This window comes from Pongo abelii, chromosome 19 (genome assembly GCF_028885655.2).
Source record: "Pongo abelii isolate AG06213 chromosome 19, NHGRI_mPonAbe1-v2.0_pri, whole genome shotgun sequence".
Lineage (NCBI taxonomy): Eukaryota > Metazoa > Chordata > Mammalia > Primates > Hominidae > Pongo > Pongo abelii.
In genome coordinates, this window is record NC_072004.2 from 3713630 (window position 1) to 3733376 (window position 19747).

General features: G+C 56.2%; 1 protein-coding gene across 5 annotated transcripts in view; it reads right to left on the bottom strand.

Moving 5' to 3' along the window:
• Positions 1–3469: 3469 nt before the first annotated feature.
• The window catches only part of ATP2A3 (ATPase sarcoplasmic/endoplasmic reticulum Ca2+ transporting 3), a 40617-nt gene continuing 24339 nt past the window's right edge, over positions 3470–19747 (bottom strand). For 2 of the 5 annotated variants that reach the window (XM_002826856.5, XM_054535377.2), the window contains 7 exons: positions 17195–17415; positions 16061–16263; positions 14993–15078; positions 10080–10213; positions 8925–9042; positions 8259–8376; positions 3470–5048 (listed from right to left, as the gene is read on the bottom strand). In XM_002826856.5, the coding sequence (XP_002826902.1) occupies positions 5029–5048; positions 8259–8376; positions 8925–9042; positions 10080–10213; positions 14993–15078; positions 16061–16263; positions 17195–17415 (900 nt within the window). In that variant the 3' untranslated portion in view covers positions 3470–5028. Of the gene's footprint in view, positions 5049–7344; positions 7614–7802; positions 7904–8258; positions 8377–8924; positions 9043–10079; positions 10214–14992; positions 15079–16060; positions 16264–17194; positions 17416–19747 lie in introns of those variants that run through there. The other 3 variants (XM_002826857.5, XM_054535379.2, XM_002826855.5) reach the window with 3 other exon arrangements.

The window sequence follows — 19747 nt, forward strand, 5'->3', positions numbered from 1 at the left end:
AATAAAGAGGACTCCTGGGGGCTGGGCTAGGCCCTGCCCCTCAAACACCCAGTGCTGAGCACTCAGGTGGGAGACCTCCCCCAACCCCCACCAGCTCCCAATTCTGCTGACACCTCTACACCAGCTTGGTGGCCACATCCACCTCCTCTCTGGCACTCACCTCTTTTTTTCTTTTCCTTTGTCTTTTCTATTTTTTTTGAGATGGAGTCTCACTCTGTCACCCAGGCTGGAGTGCAGTGGCGTGATCTCGGCTCACTGCAACCTCCGCCTCCTGGGTTCAAGTGATTCTCCTGCCTCAGCCTCCCAAGTAGCTGGGATTACAGGCATGTGCCACCATACCTGGCTAATTTTTGTATTTTTAGTAGAGACCAGGTTTCACCATGTTGGCCAAGCTGGTCTCGAACTCCTGACCTCGTGATCCACCCGCCTCGGCCTCCCAAAGTGCTGGGATTACAGGCGTGAGCCACAACGCCCAGCCTTTTTTTTTTTTCTTTAAATCCAACTGTCTTGGGGTGTAATTCACATACAATAAAACGCACCCATTTTAGGCACACAGTTTGATGAGTTTTGACAAATGCACCAGCCCCCTCCAAATCCATCAGCCTAGAACGCTCCCGCCTCCTGTTTGTGGTCCATCTTTCCTCAGCACCCCCAGGCCCAGGCAATCACTGACCCGCTCTGTCACTGAAGATTTGTGCAGTCTCGTCCAGAGCGTTACGCAGGTGGAATCACGCAGGAGGAGCTCCTTTGTGTCTGGCCGCCTTTGCTCAGCCCAGCGGTTTAGGCTTCACATGGCAGTTGCGTGCATCGATGGTTGGTTCCTCTCGGTTGCGTGGACGTACTGCAGCTTGCTTATCCTTCATCTGTTCGTGGACATCTGGGGCCTATGCTGGGTAAAGCCACTGTGGACACTCGGGGGCCTTTGCGCGCATGTCCAGCTTCCCTTCTCCTCCCTGCTCTGATTTTGTGCCTCCATTTCTCCTAACGCAGCCCCACCGGGGCCCCTCCCACCACTGTGAGGACTGGAGCGTGGGGTCTGGGGAGCACAGAGTCCTGGTCTCTGGAGGGGCAGGGTCCCCGGGAGGATTTTGGTAGTTGCCAGTTAGAAGCGTGCCAGGGCTTGCCCTGGAATTCCCTCCTGGGTGACCAGCTGTGAGGTAAGGAGATCTCTGTTTACCTTGGCCGCCCCATCTTGGCCTGTCGGCTCTGTGCTTTGGGCTGGACATAGCTGGACTCAGGCTGGCCTCGGCGGGGGTGGAGGCAGCGTGGCTGGGAAGCCTGGAGCCGACCGCCTTGTCCGCAGGACCCCCCAGCCCATCTGAGCCTCACACCCTGCCTGGCCACCATGAAGCAAGCTAGAAGCTCAGATCGTCAGAGGGCCTTGGGGAAGGCATGGCCCGCCCATTCTGGGCCTCGGGCTCCTCATCCGTAAATGGAGCCCTAGCCCTTGCCTGGCCCATCTCCCAGGGCTGGCTGAAGACACCGGGAGATGAAGCGTATGAGAAGGTCCTGTGGTATGAGAGGTCTTACCGGTGGACCATGTGGAGGGAGGCGCCTTCTGCCTACCCTGGGTCCTGCTGTGAGCTTGGTGCCAACCCCAGGCCCCCTGCTAAGGAACCTGGGAGCTCCTGGGTTGGGGGTGGGGGGGGTGCTGCCTCCACCGTCAAGCTGGCATCATGGACGTGTGATCCAAGCACCTGCACCAGGCCCTGTGCTCAAAAACGCTCTGTGCTGGGGCCATTTTCCCGCATTCCCGGCCTCCCTCTGCCCTGGATTAAGAACTCCTGGGGGCTGGCCCTGCCCCCAAACACTGAGCACTCCTCCCCAGGTCCTGAGGGTTCTGATACCACTACACCCACATGCCAGCCATGTGCCCAGCCGCCTCTTCTGTGGCTGCTACCTCTTTTTTTCCCTTTTAAGTCAAATGGTACTGCAGTGTAATTCACAAACAATCAAATGCACCCATTTTAAGCACTTGGTTTGGTGAATTTTAATGTTCTTTTTTTTTTTTTTTTTTTTTTTTTTTTGAGACAAGAGTCTCGCTCTGTCGCCCAGGCTGTGGCGTGATCTCGGCTCACTGCAACCTCCACCTCCTGGGTTCAAGTGATTCTCCTGCCTCAGCCTTCTGAGTAGCTGGGACTACAGGCGTATGCCACCACGCCTGGCTAATTTTTGTATTTTTAGTAGAGGCAGGGTTTTGCCATGTTGTCCAGGCTGGTCTCGAACTCCCGACCTCAAGTCATTCACCTGCCTCGGCCTCCCAAAGTGCTGGGATTACTACAGGCATGAGCCATCGCGTCCGGCCATAATATTGAATGTTCTTCTTTCTTTGTAATTCTTGTCATTTTTGGTCAAAGGGTTCCAGGTTTTCATTTTGCAATGGGTCCTGCAAATTATGTAGACAATCCTGCCTCTGGCCCTGCGGGCAGGGCCTGCATCTCCTTCCTAGGATAGCTGAGTGAAGGATTAGATACTAAGACTTCATGATAGGTTTGGTGAAACGAGGGCCATGGCAACTCCTTTCCCTGAGCCCTGGCTTCCAGGAAGGCAGGGCCACCTGTGCGAGTCGGCTCACCCCAGGCAGCCTCGCAGAGGTCACTGGGTATTGTGAGCTGAGGGAAGCCTTGGGGAGGTGATAGGTATGAGGTGCATTTGAGCTGGGCTTGGCAGGGCCAGAGGTGGATGGGATCCTGGGACTTGAGGAGAGGGAGATAGAGCAGGAGAGCTGTAGGACCTACAGAAGAGCTGGGGTTGAGGCTTCTCTGTGGGATGCAAGGGGCCGCTGAGATTCAGGCTCCAGGCCCATCCCTGCCCCAGGCCCAATCATGGAACTCTCCCAGCCTGTTTCCTCAGGGGTGACATGCAGATCATAAAATGCATAAAAGGGGCTGGGTGAGGTGGCTCACACCTGTCATCTCGGCACCTTGGAAGGCCGAGGCAGGCGGATCACCTGAGGTCAGGAGTTTGAGACCGGCCTGGCCAACGTGGTGAAACCCCATCTCTACTAAAAAATACAAAAATTATCTGGCTGTGGTGGTACATGCCTTCCCAGCTACCCTGCAAGCCGAGGCAGCTACTCGGGAGGTGGAGGCTGCAGTGAACCTAGATCGCACCACTGCACTCCAGCCTGGGTGACAGAGCGAGACTCCGTCTCAAATAAATACACAAATAAATAAACAAATAAAATAAAATAAAATGCACAAAAGGCCTTTGAACTCGTGCACAAATTGTCAACACCGTCCCCATGAGGAGCGAGCAACCCAAAGCTGGGAGGCTCTGCACCGGCCACTCGAGTGTGGCTCTCCAGAGCCTTGTCTTGGGGGCCAAGAGAGCAATCCTGGTGATGTGTGAACCCCAGACCTTTGCTCAGCGTTTCCTGGACTGGGTGTGGGCAGGTGGTAGGGCCCCAGGCAGATGCCCCATAGGTGGAGACGGCGGGACCACTCCCCAGGAAAACAGACGCTGAGGATCCTCCGTTCCCCTAGTCACACAACCTTTATTTCTCTACCAAACAGCATGTCAGCAGGTGGGTACAGGGCCCTGCTCCTGCTAAGACCTCCCCACCTGCCCCCAGGAAAGAAGCAGAGAATCTCTGCAGGCACCAGACTCCCCGCCTCCCCCACTGCGTTTCTCTCACTGGCCGCCCAGAACCTGCGAGAGGGAGGAGGGGGGAGGTGTGGGGGAGGGGGCTACAGAACATGGACCCCATTGGTCTGCAAGGCAGGCTGAGGGGCTTTGGATGTGGGGGACTAGGAAAAGGATGTGAGTCTTGATTTACATATAAAATCATCAGTCTGCACACTCTCTAGGAGGGGCCAAGACACAGGGACAGTCCTTGGCGCAGGTTTCTGCTACCCCTCGCTAGTTTTTGCCAAAGTAGCAAAAGCTGAGTTAAGATAAAAATTCTGTCCATCAAAGGCCATCTTCCTCTCATCTGACATGACGAGTTCCTCCAGCAGGGAGGGAGGGAGAGCAGGTGCCCTTGGGGAATCAGCCATCCTTAGTGACATCCTTTCGGCTCATGGGTGTTGTGGGGAGGGGGCAAAGAGTGAGGCCAAGAGTCCAGGAAGCCCACCAGGCTCAGAGGCCCCCAGCTGTGCAGACAGCGTGGCAGCCACACACTGGGCTGGGTAGAAGGGTGCCACGGTCAGGAACCTGAGGATGTCGGGGGTCTCAGGTACCTGGGACGCGGGTGGCGAGTTGGACCTCCGTGTGGCGGACCGGGCGGCAGTGTGACTCTGAACGTCTCCTGCGCTCAGGACAGGGAACCCTGAGTCCAGGAGGCGAGCGGGGCTGAGACAGTCCAGCTAGGCTTTCCCGACTTGTCTCCCGGGAAAGGACATCCTCGCTCCACCCTCCTCCCGGCTCCTCGTGTCCGTGTCTCTGACCCTTCACCCCCTGGGCCCTGCACATATAAACAGAAGCAGCCTCAAGCTCTCGGGAGCCGACTTTGTGGAAGCAGAGCGGAGTGGAGGGGGCTGCCCGCCCTCACTGTACACAGCTGGGCCCAGATGGCCCCTTCTGATCCCCTAGGGCTGACCCAGTCCCAGACCAGGCATGAAAGGAGAGGTCAGAGCCGGTGAGAAGGACCCCCAGGAGTTCTCCATCAGTGCAGAGGCACCAGTCACCAAGTGAATGTCCAGCTTCTGAGCAAGGGAGAGCAAGCTCCAGCCAGACTCGTGATTTGGGGGTGGGGGAGCCCCGGATCTCTGGGTGTGCTGCCAGTTCCGGCTTCTTGGCTGCCCCCTCCCAGCTTGCACCTCTTGGGCCAGAGCTGCAGAGCGGGGAACTTCCCAGGAGAGTCCAGGAGACACAGGAATTACAGACCTCCCAGGCCAGAAGGAAGTGGGGACAGAGACCCCAGGATGGGGCCCGGGGATGGCCGTGCTGGCCTCGGGCCTGTCATTTATCTGGCAGGACCCAGTGGGCAAGTGGGCGAGTGTGGTGGCAGGGGTGGGGGGTGGAGGCGAACACATGGGCACCATCAGTCTGAGGCACACACCGGAGACTCCACTGTGTTCCCAGCGCTCACTTCTTGCTCTTTTCTTCTGGAAGAAAAACCCGAGAGCATGTTAAGATGTATGTGTAAGGGCACACATCCAGGCAGCTTCCTTCCAGCCGCTTCCATCCTCCACTTCTCCCAGGACAGCCCCAGGCTCCCACGGCTTCCCTTACTCCAGACCTCAGTCTACCCCAGCCCCACTGGACCCCCCAAGCTGCAGCCAGAATCCTGCTCTGCAGGACACATCCCCGCAACGTCCCCCACGCCTCCTTCACTCCACTGTTCCATCAACACCCCCAAACCCTCCAGTACACACTCTCCTGGTTTTCATTTTGGGGAATCACCACCCATTATCGTAAGGTTCAGACACCAGGCTCATCGTTGCTTCTCTTGTCCATCACACGCACCCAGGCCTGATTTCACCCAAATTGTGAGAGCTCGTCTCTCCCGCTGACTTCCCCCACCAGGCCTCAAGGCCTGCCACCCTGCCCCCAGCCCCAGTCTTACCTTCCCATCATCCTTCTGCCCCTAGCATCAAGCAAAAGCCGAAATCCAGTCCCAACACCTCACTTCATGGTTCCTCACTGTCCTCAGAGTAAAGTCTAAGCCCGCCTGTAACCTCCCAGATCTGCCCCCACCCCACAACCACCACAGCCCAGCCCCCAGGCCTCGCCTGACAGCTGCTCAGCCACACCTGGGCAGAACCAGGAGGTGGGGCAACAGGACGGCCCCCAGCCCCCAGGGCTGACCCAGGATCCAAAATTCTCCCCAGGACACATCCCTCTCAAACGACATAAATCATGGGGAAGCCACAAGCATCAGGCTTCAGAAAAACTTCCCTAAAAGGCCACCCGGCTGGCTTGGGAGCGCAAAGGGTCCCTCTCTCACCCCCACCCCGTCTGGCTTTAGGAGGCCCCAGGGACTGCAGCGGGGCTGGGCAGGGCTGTCTGGGCTTCCAGCGAGCACATTCCTTGGGGTGTCTCCACCCCACCACTCAGATGGAGCTGCAGGTACCCAGACTGTGTCTGTCCTCCAGCAGCCAGTCACCACCTTTCCAAGCCAAACTTCACAGGGACCACCGTCAACATCTCAAGGAGGTGGAGGTGGAGGTGCTGCCTGGGGCCTGCTCCCCAGATCTGTTCAATGCCGCTCGCCCACCTCCTGGTGTTAGCCTCACCCCCTCTTTTTTGGGAAAGGTGGGGGAACAGAGTTTCGCTCTGTCACCCAGGCTGGAGTGCAGTAGCTCCATCTCAGCTCACTGCAACCTCCACCTCCCAGGTTCAAGTGATTCTCCTGCCTCAGCCTCCCGAGTAGCTGGGATTACAGGCACCTGCCACCACGTCCAGCTAATTTTTGTATCTTTAGTAGAGACGGGGGTTTCACCATGTTGGCCAGGCTGGTCTTGAACTCCTGACTCAGGTGATCTGCCTGCCTCGGCCTCCCAAAGTGCTGGGATTACAGGCATGAGCCACTGTGCCCGGCCCGTTAGTCTCACCCCCTCTTGCCTGTCCTCCATGGTTGACACAGTCCTGCACCGCGCTTACACTCCTCCCGTGCTTCTCCACTGCCCTGAGGATAATGTCCAGGGTCTCCACCCTGGCACTCAAGGCCCTTGCCCCTGCCGGGCCTCACCCCTCTGCCCTGCACGCTGAGTGTCAACATCTGTGCTCACCCAGCCCTGTTCCACCAGGTTCAATCCTGTTGTTTTCAACCACTGCTTTAACCTCAAAGCCTGGAGAAACTCCCCCTCACTCCTGGCCCAGCAGGAATCTCTTCCTCCCAGCCCTCCTGGCCTGTCCCCTCCCGCTAGGACCCTCCCGCTCCTCAGGCCTGGGGAATCCTCCACCATCCAGCAGCCAATGCTGAAAGGCATCTGAGACACAGGCTTTTCCCTGCTGGCTGAGACATTTTAGCTGTGGGCATAATTTTCTCACTTTTAAGTTTTCTCAAGAAAATCTGCCGAGCTCCTAGGAAGTTGTGGCCATTTTGGAAATCTCCCGAGGAAGACAAGCCACCTGAGCTGTCATGTCCCCAGAGGCCTGGCTCTGCAGGTGAGTGAGTGTGGTCAAGGACGGCTGGAGGATTTCCTGGCAGACCGTCCCGGTGCTCCCGCCAGTGCAGGGATGCCTTGGGCCCCCATGGATGGGAGTTTCCAGTGTCTCCCCAGGGCTGTCACAAAGCATTGGCCAGAAAGAACCAGACAGGGGGAAGAATGGCCTTGCTCAGCTCTGCCCCCCACACACCCATCGGCCCCAGCAGGCTTGCCTTGGCTGAGTGCCCACCTGCACCCTCAAGTGAGCCCCTACATGTGTCTGGCCACTCCCTGGACAGGCCAGCTCCCTTGCTCAGCCCCTAGGGAATGACAGACTCGTGATCTATTTATAGTCCCTCCACCCCCTTCCCCTGGGGCACATTCCTGCCAGAGGTGGCCCCCAATGACCCGGCTGCCCCAGTGCAGGCCTCAGCCACTGCCCAGCCCAACCTAGGCCCCTGCACAGCAGTCCAGCCATACAGCCACTGCCTCTGCGCAAATTCCCAGGAACGGGAGCTCACCCCTGCTTCTTCCCTCTCTGAGCAGCTCTGACAGGAAGACGACGCTGTGTCCCTGGCCCTTGGAGGTTCAGAATCACCCACTCTCAGAGCCCACCTGGCAGAGGCAGGTTGATGGACCCCATGTCCCAGCCCACTTCTCTCCAGCCCGACACCTGCCATCCTGTCCTCTCCACTCCGGGGTTAAGGCAGACCCAGAGCTGTGAGCTCAGAAACAACCCTCCCCTTGACCCACCCACAAGGGTGACACCAAAGAGGCCAACCCGGTGTGGTCTGGGGTCCAAGAGGTGGTCAGCGGCTGCCTACTCCAGGCCTGCGAGACTGTCCCGAGAATGCCTGGATAAAGACAGGCTGGGTGCAGAGGGGTCAGAGGCCGAGGCCCAGAAGAGCGCACAGTGCCCTGGCCATGTAGGGGGTGGCAGTTGAAGACAGTGAGGCAGTGTGGCCCAAGAGGTGCTCCCGTTGCTGGCCCTGTGAGCCCAGGACCCCTGCAGTGCAAGACCCTGCAGACACCTTGGGTCCCAGCCACCAAAGCCCCTCCACACCCTCCACTTGGTGGTCCAAGAACGCCTCCCCCATGCGCAGACAGAGAGGCTCTGCGCACCACACCCACGGCGTCTGCTGCAGCCCAGGAGCAGAGGCGGGCGGGGAGGCAGGCTGGAGGCAGGTGGGCAGCTGAGTGTGCGGGACGGGGCCTCCCACTCACCGTGCATGTGGTTCCGGGACAGGTACTTGAGGGCCTCATCCAGCAGGATGACAGGCAGAGATATCTGGAGCACCACCACCCACTGGCGCCCGCTCAGTGGGGTCACCTGGAAAATGAGCTGGCGGGGAGGGGAAGGGAGGTTTGGTTAAAGGAAGGACTGGCTGTCCCATGCCCCAGCCGTCCGCCGGCCTTATCCACCTGGGCTCTGGTGGACTCTTCGTGAGCACTCCTAAGAACCTCCTGGATGCACTCCCTGATCTTTGTCTGCTCAGCTGCACCCCCCGATCTTTGTCCGCTCAGCTGCACGCCCCGATCTTTGTCCGCTCAGCTTCCTCTGCCTCAAGGGCCCTCCTCTGCCCTTGCCCGCTGGGCCAACTCCCATCCATCCTGTTGGGAGGCGGGAGGATTCTGCCCTGGGAAAGCTCGTCCTTCCTCTCACCCCAGCCTGGGCACAGTCCCCTCAGCAAGGGGTTTACCCCTCTTCCGTCCCCCAGGTCTGGGAGCTCCTGAAGGTGGGGCCACAGCTGGAGGCGGTGGCTGGCCAGACCTCTCACCTCCCTCTCCTCCAGGTAGTTTCCATTGCAGGGGGGCCAGAGAGGCCCAGCGACCAGCCCAGGGCCTGTGATGTCCGGGGACCAGGGCAGTGGGGCAGGCGGGGTGACTCACAGGCAGGGGCGGCACGAGCAGGATGAGGAAGTGCAGGGCCATGGACATGGCCACAGCTGCCAGCAGCCAGGGGTTCATCCAGGGCGGCATCCGCAGCAGCGACTGGTTCTCTGAGACGCTGCCAAGGCACAGGGTGCTCCCCTTAGGCTGGGGTGCAGGGAGGTCCTGCCGTGCACCCACTCCCCATGGGAGGAGCCTCACCACTTCTCTCGCAGTGCATCGCTGTTGCCCGCTCAGCCTGCCAGGGCCTGTCCCGGGCTGGGACCCCTTTCTCTGTCCCTCAGACCTAATCTTGGCCTATTTCTTCAGACCCCAGTTTCAGCCATCTTTGTCCCCTAGACCCCAATTTGGTCCCCATGGACTCTCAGAATCCTCTCTGGGCCCCTCTGACCCTTAGGCCCCAATCCTGGTCCCCAAATCTTTGGATCCCAATCTTGGACCCCCATGACCCCCAGACCCTAATCCTGGACCCTACTTGGCCCCAGACCTTTGTTCTGGACCCCTCTAACTCCTAGACCTCAGTCCTGGACTCCCCTGACCCCTGGAACCCAATCCTGGACCCTTGACCCTCTGATCTCAATCCCGAACCCCTCAAACATCAGACCCCAATCGAAACCCCTTGACCCCAGACCCCAATCCTGGACCTCTCTGACCCCTAGACCCCAGTCTGGGACGCTCTTGACCTCTGAACCCCAATCCTGGACCCCCTTGAACCTCTGATCCCAATCCTGAACCCCCCAAACATCAGACCCCAATCCTGGACCCTCTTGACCCATAGACCCCAATCCTGGACCCCTGACCGTCAGACACTGATACTGGAACCCCCAGCCCTCAGTCCCCACTCCTCAGCCCCAGCTCCAGGCCCTGCGCCCAGCCCACCTGGACCCCTGACCGTCAGACACTGATACTGGAACCCCCAGCCCTCAGCCCCCACTCCTCGGCCCCAGCTCCGGGCCCTGCGCCCAGCCCACCTGGACCCCTGACCGTCCGACACTGATACTGGAACCCCCAGCCCTCAGCCCCCACTCCTCGGCCCCAGCTCCGGGCCCTGCGCCCAGCCCACCTGGACCCCTGACCGTCAGACACTGATACTGGAACCCCCAGCCCTCAGCCCCCACTCCTCGGCCCCAGCTTCAGGCCCTGCGCCCAGCCCACCTGTTGAGAGCATTGCACATTTCAATGGTCACGAGCACGGACAATGCCATGGTGGTGGGGAAACGCGACTCGAACACCTCACAGTCGATGCCGGCAAAGAGCGGGTTGTCTTCGGAGCACTTCAGGAAGTTCCTCTGGGGGCACCGTGGTGGGTCAGAGAGAGCGGCAGGTCAGGCGATGGGCTGGTGGGTGGGAGGAGGGAAGCCTCATCCTGCCCTTGGCCCACGCCTGGGCACAACCAGCACACAAAACACTGCCGTGGGGTGGGCTGGGGATCCCGGGAGGGGTGCGGGGTCGGGGCGGCGGGGGGGAGCTGCACCGTGCCAGGGAGAAGCAAGGGCACGGCGTGGGAAAGGCAGACTGTTCTGGAGCAGGAGTGCAGTGGCTCAGAAGGAGAACAGCTGCCATTGGCCTGGGGAGGCTAGCGGGAGTCTGGAGACCACTGAATAGGGAAGTGCATGTGGAAATCAACCAACACAACCATGCGGGAGTGGAATTCACCTTTGCGGTACAGAAGATGAAGGCTACACAGGCCCTGTTCACTGTTATTAAGATTCCATTTACAGCTGGGCGTGGTGGCTCATGCCTGTTATCCAGGGAGGCCGAGGCGGGTGGGTCACCTGAGGTCAGGAGTTCGAGACCAGCCTGGCTAACATGGTGAAACCCCGTCTCTACTAAAAATACAAAAATTTAGCCTGCGTGGTGGTGCGCGCCTGTAATCCCAGCTACACGGGAGGCTGAGGCAGGACAATCGCTTGAACCCGGGGGTCGGAGGTTGTAGTGAGCAGAGATTGTGCCACTGCACTCCAGCCTGGGCGACAGAGCCAGACTCCGTCTCAAAAAAAAAAAAAAAAATTCCATTTACACCTCATACCTCACTCCATTTCTGCCACTGAAACTGAACTCTATCAGATCTGATGCGTGCTTCTGACAGAGACTAATGAATTGCCAAGGTGCAGCCTTAACAGGTAGCTTCTCTGTAATTACCATGAAGCGGTCAGGGCCGATAACCCCTATAGCCCCGGGGGAGTTTTCTTTCTGCTCATAAACCTTGTTCGCAGAATCGTGCTAAGAGGCTGAACAGAGTGTATTGGGGGAACTTGTCTTGTTCTCTTCCATATTATGGGGATGAGGGTGAATGTTTCCAACCGTTAACCAGCTTAGTTCACCAAAAATACAGATCCTGCTCTTGGGAGTCTAATCTGAACATGGAGATCTTTTTCTTTTTTTTTTTTTTTTGAGATGGAGTCTCGCTTTGTCACCCGGGCTGGAGTGCAGTGGTGCAATCTCGGCTCACTGCAAGCTCTGCCTCCCGGGTTCACGCCATTCTCCTGCCTCAGCCTCCCGAGTAGCTGGGACTACAGGCGCCCACCACCACGCCTGGCTAATTTTTCGTATTTTTAGTGGAGACGGGGTTTCACTGTGTTAGCCAGGATGGTCTCGATCTCCTGACCTCGTGATCCGCCCGCCTTGGCCTCCCAAAGTGCTGGGATTACAGGCGTGAGCCACCGCACCCGCCTATGGAGATCTTTTAAATTAGAAATTGGGGCCATGTGCTGTGAACATAATCCTTAAAGAAAAACGTGTAAAATGCCCGGCTGTCTGATCTACTGTCTGTAGCATAAATACATCCATTTTCCCACAATGCACAAATGCAGATAAGGACACTCTGAGTATCGTTTCTCCTCTCTCATGCGGGAAGGGAAATAAGCCTGGCTAGATATTTTAACAAAGACATAGAGAATCTGATAATCTCCTAAATCGATAGTGGACGTTTTCTCCAAAACTCAAGCTCCAGCATTTGAGGCAAGTGGACATGTCTTTTTTTGTTTGTTTGTTTTTGTTTTTGTTTTCGTTTTAGAGATGGAGTCTCACTCTGTCACCCAGGCTGGAGTGCAGTGACGTGATCTCGGCTCACTGCAACCTCCACCTCCCAGGTTCGAGCGATTCTTCTGCCTCAGCCTCCTGAGTAGCTGGGACTACAGGCACCCGCCACCACGCCTGGCTAATTTTTGTATTTGTAGTAGAGATGGGGTTTCATCATATTGGCCAGGCTGGTCTCGATCTCCTGACCTCAAGTGATCCACCCGCCTCGGCCTCCCAAAGTGCTGGGATTACAGGCGTGAGCCACTGTGCCTGGCCTTATTTTGTTTTTGAGACAAGGTCTCACTCCCATCAACCAGGCTGGAGTGCAGTGGCACGATCTCAGCTCACTGTAGCCTTGACTTCCTGGGCTCAGGTGATTGTCCCACTGCAGCCTCCCAAGTAGCTGAGACTCCAGGCCTGAGCCGTCACTGTTGGCTAAGTTTTGTCTTTTTTGTAGAGACGGGGTTTCGCCATGTTGCCCAGGCTGCTCTCAAATTCCTGGGCTCAAGTGATCCGCCCGCCTTGGCCTCCCAGAGTGCTGGGATTATAGGCGTGAGCAGCCACACATTTTTATTTGGTGCTGATCATAGAGAAGGAAAAACCTCCTGAACTTTGAACCTGACTCTACCCACCCAGTGATCAAGAGGACCAAATCCTCCTGCCAATTGTGCCACTGTTGTCGGGCCTCACCCTGCCAGATCTTAATGGCCTATCCATACATGTACATACAAACATAGGGACACACACCTCCCACTCGGGCACGTGAATGCTTAGACGCTTATGCATCTACACACAGAAGAAAATACCAACAAGATCATGTCAGGATGTTCCGGCCGGGCGCGGTGGCTGACGCCTGTATTCCCAGCACTTTGGGAGGCCGAGGCGGGCAGATCACCTGAGGTCAGGAGTTCGAGACCAGCCTGGCCAACATGGTGAAACCCCATCTCTACAAAAATACAAAAATTAGCCAGGCGTGATGGCGGATGCCTGTAATCCCAGCTACTCAGAAGGCTGAGGCAGGAGAATCGCTTGAACCAGGGAGGTGGAGGTTGCAGTGAGCTGAGAGCATGCCGCCGCACTCCAGCCTGGGCGACAGAGCGAGACTCCATCTCAAAAAAATAAATAAATAAGTAAAAATGTTTCAATGGGTCTGTTGCTCTTGCCATAAATGCCCTGCCCAGTACAGAACTTCTGGGTTTCACCAGTAAGCACCTGCCACGCACACACAGTATTCCCCAGGTCATAGGTCTCGGTGTGGCCTCCGGAATTATTCATTAGAAGGCGCGCTGGGATCTGGGTGCGGTGGCTCACGCCTGTAATCCCAGCACTTTGGGAGGCCGAGGTGGGTGGATCATGAGGTCAGAAGATCGAGACCATCCTGGCCAACACGGTGAAACCCCGTCTCTACTAAAATACAAAAAATTAGCTGGGCATGGTGGTGGGCGCCTGTAGTCCCAGCTAATCGGGAGGCTGAGGCAGGGGAATCACTTGAACCCGGGAGGTGGAGGTTGCAGTGAGCCGAGATCGCACCACTGCACTCCAGCCTGGGCGACAGAGCGAGACTCCATCTCAAAAAAAAAAAAAAAAAAAAAAGACAGTGCGTTGGGCTGGAGCTTCTGTCTCACAGGCACATGGGAAAAGCCTGGAGGAGCCCATTTCTACTGGTGAGGCCACTACTCTGCCTACTCCTTCCCTTTGCCTGCCTGCCTATTTCCTATTCCCTATTCCCTGTATCCTGCAAGACCCCCTTTAGTTTGGTTTGGTTTTCTTTTTTTTTTTTTTTTGAGACTGCATCTCGCTCTATCTCCCAGGCTGGAGTGCAGTGGTGTGATCTCGGCTCACTGCAACCTCCGCCTCTCGGATTCAAGCGATTCTCCTGCCTCAGCCTCCCGAGTAGCTGGGAAAACAGGCATCCGCCACCACGCCTGGGTAATTTTTGTATTTTTAGTAGAGATGGGGTTTCACCATGTTGGTCAGGCTGGTCTTGAACTCCTGACCTCAAGTGATCCGCCCACCTCGGCTTCCCAAAGTGCTGGGATTACAGGCGTGAGCCACCGCGGCAGGACGTGTTCTTTTTTTTTAGAGAGACAGGGTCTTACTCTGTCACCAAGGCTGAAGTGCAGTGGTGTGATCACGGCTCACTTCAGGTGTGACCTCCTGGACTCAATTGATCCTCCCACCTCAGCCTCCCGAGAAGCTACAGGCACACATCACTGTGCCTGGCTCATTTTTATTTTTATTTTTATTTGGTAGAGATGGGGTCTCACTGTATTGCCCAGGCTGGTCTCAAACTCCTGGGCTCAAGTGATCCGCCTATCTTGGCTTCCCAAAGTACTAGGATTACAGGCGTCAGCCACCATCAGCCGCCCCTCAATTCTTTTTTTTTTTTTTTCTTGAGATGGAGTCTTGCTTTGTCACCCAGGCTGGAGTGCAGTGGTGTGATCTTGGCACACTGCAACCGCTGCCTCCCAGGTTCATGTGATTCAACTGCCTCAGCCTCCCGAGTAGCTGGGATTACAGGCGTGCACCACCATGCCCAGCTAATGTTTGTATTTTTAATAGAGACGGGGTTTCACCACGTTGGACAGGCTGGTCTCGAACTCCTGACCTCAGGTGGTCCACCCACTTCAGCCTCCCAAAGTGCTGGGATCACAGGCATGAGCCACCATGCCTGGCCCTCCCCTCTATTCTTGATCTCCTCAGTTTGACCCTCTGCCTAAAGTCCCACTATTTACGGGCTCATTCCTCTGAGGCCTCAACGTTTTAGGGGTCCCCTGACAAAGGTAAGATACATCTGGCAGTGAGGCCCCTTGGTCCCCGCTAACTGACTGGGATGGGGAGGTGCCTTTTGGCTTGGGGGGCCGTGCTGGTGTCTCTGGGTTTCCCGCGGGCTCTGAGCTTTGCTCCCCAGGTGGAGATGTTTATTCGTGTATAGCGAGTGGGGAAGGACACTGCAGGCCACCCATGCAGCTCTGGACCCATCTCCCCTGGAACTCCAACAACTCGAGCTGTAAGTTCAACAGGCTCCCTGGCCATCCCTTGCTCACCAGCTGGTAGAAGTTGACGTGAGGTCCCTCGGCATCATACAGGAACCACCAGGTGGCGGCAGCCACTGTGGCCAGGCCTACGTACACTGCGGGGAAGGGAGGAGATTGGCTGTAGAGAATGGTGGTGGTTTTCTGGCGTCTGTTTCCCCTGCCTAATAATTCCCTGGATTCCCAGCAGGGAGCCACCCTTTTCCTCTCTAAGCCCTGTGGTTTGCAGGCACCTCCCCTCGATGCCAGTGGTGGGCCCTGGCTGGTCAATCAGCATCTGCCATACCCTTGGCTCCAGTGATTGGAGATTAGCAGGTGAACCCTATGTGGGCCGATGAGAACAGGCCTGTTGAGACTTTTTTTTTTTTGAGATGGAGTCTCGCTCTGTCGCCCAGGCTGGAGTGCAATGGTGCCATCTCGGCTCACAGCAACCTCTGCCTCCTGGGTTCAAGCAATTCTCCTGCCTCAGCCTCCCGAGTAGCTGGGATTACAGGCACCTGCCATCATGCCCAGCTAATTTTTGTATTTTTAGTAGAGATGGGGTTTCACCATGTTGGCCAGGCTGGTCTCGAACTCCTGACCTCAGGTGATCTGCCTGCCTCGGCCTCCCAAAGTGCTGGGGTTACAGGTGTGAGCCACATGTTGGCCAGGCTGGTCAAACTCCAGACCTCAAGTGATCTGCCCATCTCAGCCTCCCACAATGCTGGGGTTACAAGTGTGAGCCACCATGCCTGGCCCAGGCCTGAGACTTTTATCATACTACAGGGAGAGCAGTATGATAAAAGGCTCTCTCTTCTGCTGAATTTGGGGTTGTAATGGAGTGAGCATGAGGGCTGGGGCTGCAGCAGCCATTTTGCCACCATGAGGGACGTGGGCCTGAGAATGAAGCTGAGGCAGTGCCAAAATATGCCAGTGATATTGAGACCCAGATCCCACCATGCCTGGTCTTTTCCATTACATGAGCCCATACAGTTTCTACCGGCACAAGCCAGGCTGAGTCACACTGTCTGCCGCTTGCAAGCCTGATACAAGGCTCTTAGGAAGCTTAGGAATTCCACGGAGGGCGCAGGCCCCACTCACCTCCGATAGCCAGGTATCGAAAGAAGAGCCAGCCACTGATGAGGGCTTCGCGGGGGCTCCGGGGCAGCTTCTCCATGATGTCCAGGTCTGGCGGGTTGAAGCCCAGAGCTGTGGCAGGTAGGCCGTCTGTCACCAGGTTCACCCAGAGCAGCTGCACAGGGATCAGGGCTTCGGGCAGGCCCAGAATTGCCGTGAGGAAGATGCTGGAACAGAGTTATGAGCTCTAGCCCCGGTAGGTCCAGCCCCCGCCAGATGGAGGCTCCAGCTCTTGCTCAGATCCAAGGCTGGGAGCTCACCCACTGTCTCCACAGCAGCCCCTCCTCCCTCTGCTAGCTGTGATGTGAAGGGTGTGTGTACACAGCTCTGCCTCGGGCCTGGCCAGCCCTGCCTTCCCCAGTCCCAGCTCTGGATCCTGGACATACCTGCTCTTTAGGCCTAGCAGAGGCCAAGTACACACACACACACACACACACACACACACGAAGAGGGCATGCCCAAGAATCAGACATGTGAAAAACCTAGCACATGCCACACCATCCTGCAAACACAAGCAAACACCTACATGTCTGCCCTGAGGTGCAGAGATGCAGAATCCATCCATGTCCAGCAATACACATGCTCACCATTCCCCACAGGCATCCTCACATGTGAATACGAGTGTGTGCACAGTCACACGCCGGCACAAATCCTGCTGCTTGTACTCACGCTCAAAATGCACCAGAGCACACATGCAAAATATACACGTTACACACACCTCTCACTCAGGCACTCAGGCCATGTGCACACAAATACACATTCACACACGGACACACACACGACTGCCTAAAGGGGGGGCTTTTCTCTCATCTTGCTAATCTGCAAGTAGGAAGTTCATGGCTGGAGGGCTGAGAGGCGACTCTTCAGGCACCTCCGTGGGTGCTGGGGTGACCATGATCCATAGGTCACCAGGGCTTCTGGAGAATGACGAGATGTCCTCTCCCCTGTCCACTCCAAGGTGGGACCCTGGAAAGCCTCAGCCAGGGCAGGGAACAGGCCCCTCCATCCCTGCAGCCCATCCGAGGAACAGGCATTTTCCCCATCTGAGGGGCACAGAGCGGACTGAGAGGGCTGCGAGGAGGGAGTGCCCGGCCTCACCAGACGACCTCGCCAACATTGGAGGAGATGAGGTAGCGGATGAATTGCTTCATGTTGCTGTAGATGGCCCGGCCCTCCTCCACCGCAGCCACGATGGAGGCAAAGTTGTCATCTGATAGCACCATCTCTGCCGCCGACTTGGCCACGGCCGTGCCCGAGCCCATGGCGATGCCGATCTCTGCTTTCTTCAGGGCTGGTGCGTCGTTCACTCCATCACCAGTCTGTGGGCCAGGTCAGGTAGGGCTGTGCCTGAGAAACTTCCCTTCCACCTCCCCATCTCCTCTCAACTCAGCCCATCCCCAGTCTTAGGGGATGTTCCAAAGGAAGCAGACAGCTGGACAGAACAAATGGCGAGTTCAAGAATGAACTTAGAAATTGGGCAGAGGATGAGGCTGAGGAGAAGGCAAGGGGTGCAGACAAGAACCAAGTTGGGGAGAATATCAAGTATGAGGTTAGGGGAGACGATGAAGTGGGGATGGGGGTGACGGTGAGTCAGCAATGAGGGTAGGGATGAAATTGAGGTTGGATGTGGGGTAGAAAATGAAACTGAGGTTAGGGAGAAAGCTGAGGTCAAGTCAGGAATGAAGTCAAGGGAATGGCCCGGGTAACAAGCCAGGTAGGTGTTCTAGTCAAGTTGAAAATCAAGGCAAAGGCAGAGGCCAAGTCAAGGTCCACATGAGAAGTGATGTCAAGTGACATGAAGTCTGCCGTTGCAATCAAGGTCAAATTGAAGGCCAGGCCAGGAGCGGTGGCTCATGTCTGTAATCCCAGCACTTTGGGAGGCCGAGGCGGGTGGATGACCTGAGTTCAGGAGTTCAAGACCAGCCTGGGCAACATGATGAAACCCCATCTCTACTAAAAATACAAAAATTAGCTGGGCGCAGTGGTGCATGCCTATGATCCCAGCTACTTGGGAGGCTGAGGCAGGGGAGTCGCTTGAGCCTGGGAGGCGGAGGTTGCAGTGAGCCGAGATTGCACCACTGCACTCCAGCCTGGGTGACAGAGTGAGACTCCATCTAAAAAAATTGAAGTCCTGATCAAAGTTGAGGTCAACATAAAGCATTACATTGAGGGGTGGGGCAGTGTCAAGGTCAATGTTGAGAATAAGGTCTTGGTCCAGGTCAAGACTGGAATTCTTTTTTTTGGGGTGAGGGGAAAGAGTCTCACTCTGTTACCCAGGCTGGAGTGCAATGGCACAATCTCAGCTCACTGCAACCTCCTCCTCCCAGGTTCAAGCAATTCTCATGCCTCAGCCTCCCGAGTAGCTGAGATTGTAGGCATGCACCGGCTAATTTTTGTATTTTTAGTGGAGACAGGGTTTCACCATGTTGGCTAGGCTGGTCTTGAACTCCTGACCTCAGGTGATCCGCCCGCCTCGACCTCCCAGAGTGCTGGGATTACAGGCATGAGCCACCGTGCCCAGCCAAGACTGGAATTCATATCAGGGTTAAGCTCAACATAAATAATTAGGTCAGGCTGGGTGTGGTGGCCCACACTTGTAATCCTAGCACTTTGGGAGGCCAAGGCTGGAGGATGGCTTGAGTCCAGGAGTTCAAGACTAGCCTGGGCAACATAGGGAGACCTCATCTCTACAAAAAATTAAAAAATTAGCCAGGCATGGTGGTGCATGCCTGTAGTCCCAGCTCCTCAGGAGGCTGAGGTGGGAGGATCTCTTGAGCCTGAGAGGATGAGGCTTCAGTGAGCCCTGACTGTGCCACTGCATTCCAGCCTGGGCAACAGAGGGAGACCTCATCACACAAACAAAAAAAGAATTAGATTAAGATGAGGGTCAACATCAAGGTCAGGGACAAAGTCAGCACAGAGGTCAAAGATAAGATCAAGAACCAGGTTGCAGCGGTAGTCAAGTTGGGTATGCAGATCAAGGCTGGGCCATGGGTCAGGGTTAAGGTCAAGGTAAAGGACGAGGTTAGGCTGGAGGTCAAGATTGAAAACAGAGACCAGGTCAGGGGAGAGGCTGAGCTCAGAAGAATAGGTCAGCAATTAAGAACAAAAACTAGGCCCAAACTAAATGTCCATCCAAAGAGGAATGGTTCAATAAACTGAAATATTCACATGGTGGAATGCTACTCAACAATCAAAAAGCAATAGGCCGGGTGCAGTGGCTTATGCTTGTAATCCCAGCACTTTGGGAGGCCGAGGCAGGCGGATCACAAGGTTAAGAGACAGAGACCATCCTGGCCAACATGGTGAAACGCCGTCTCTACTAAAAATGAAAAAATTAGCTGGGCGTGGTGGCGCATGCCTGTGGTCCCAGCTACTCAGGAGGCTGAGGCAGGAGAATCGCTTGAACCCGGGAGGCGGAGGTTGCAGTGAGCCGAGATCGCACCATTGAGCTCCGGCCTGGGTGACAGAGCGAGACTCCGTCTTCAAAAAAAAAAAAAAAAAAAGCAATAATCTGATACAACAATGATGCAGATAGATCTCAAAAAAGCCCCAAACCAAAACAGTCCATACTGTATGATTCCATTCATTTGAAAATCTAGGGCAGATAAAACTTATATACGGTGGAAAAAAACCGAAACAGTGATCGCC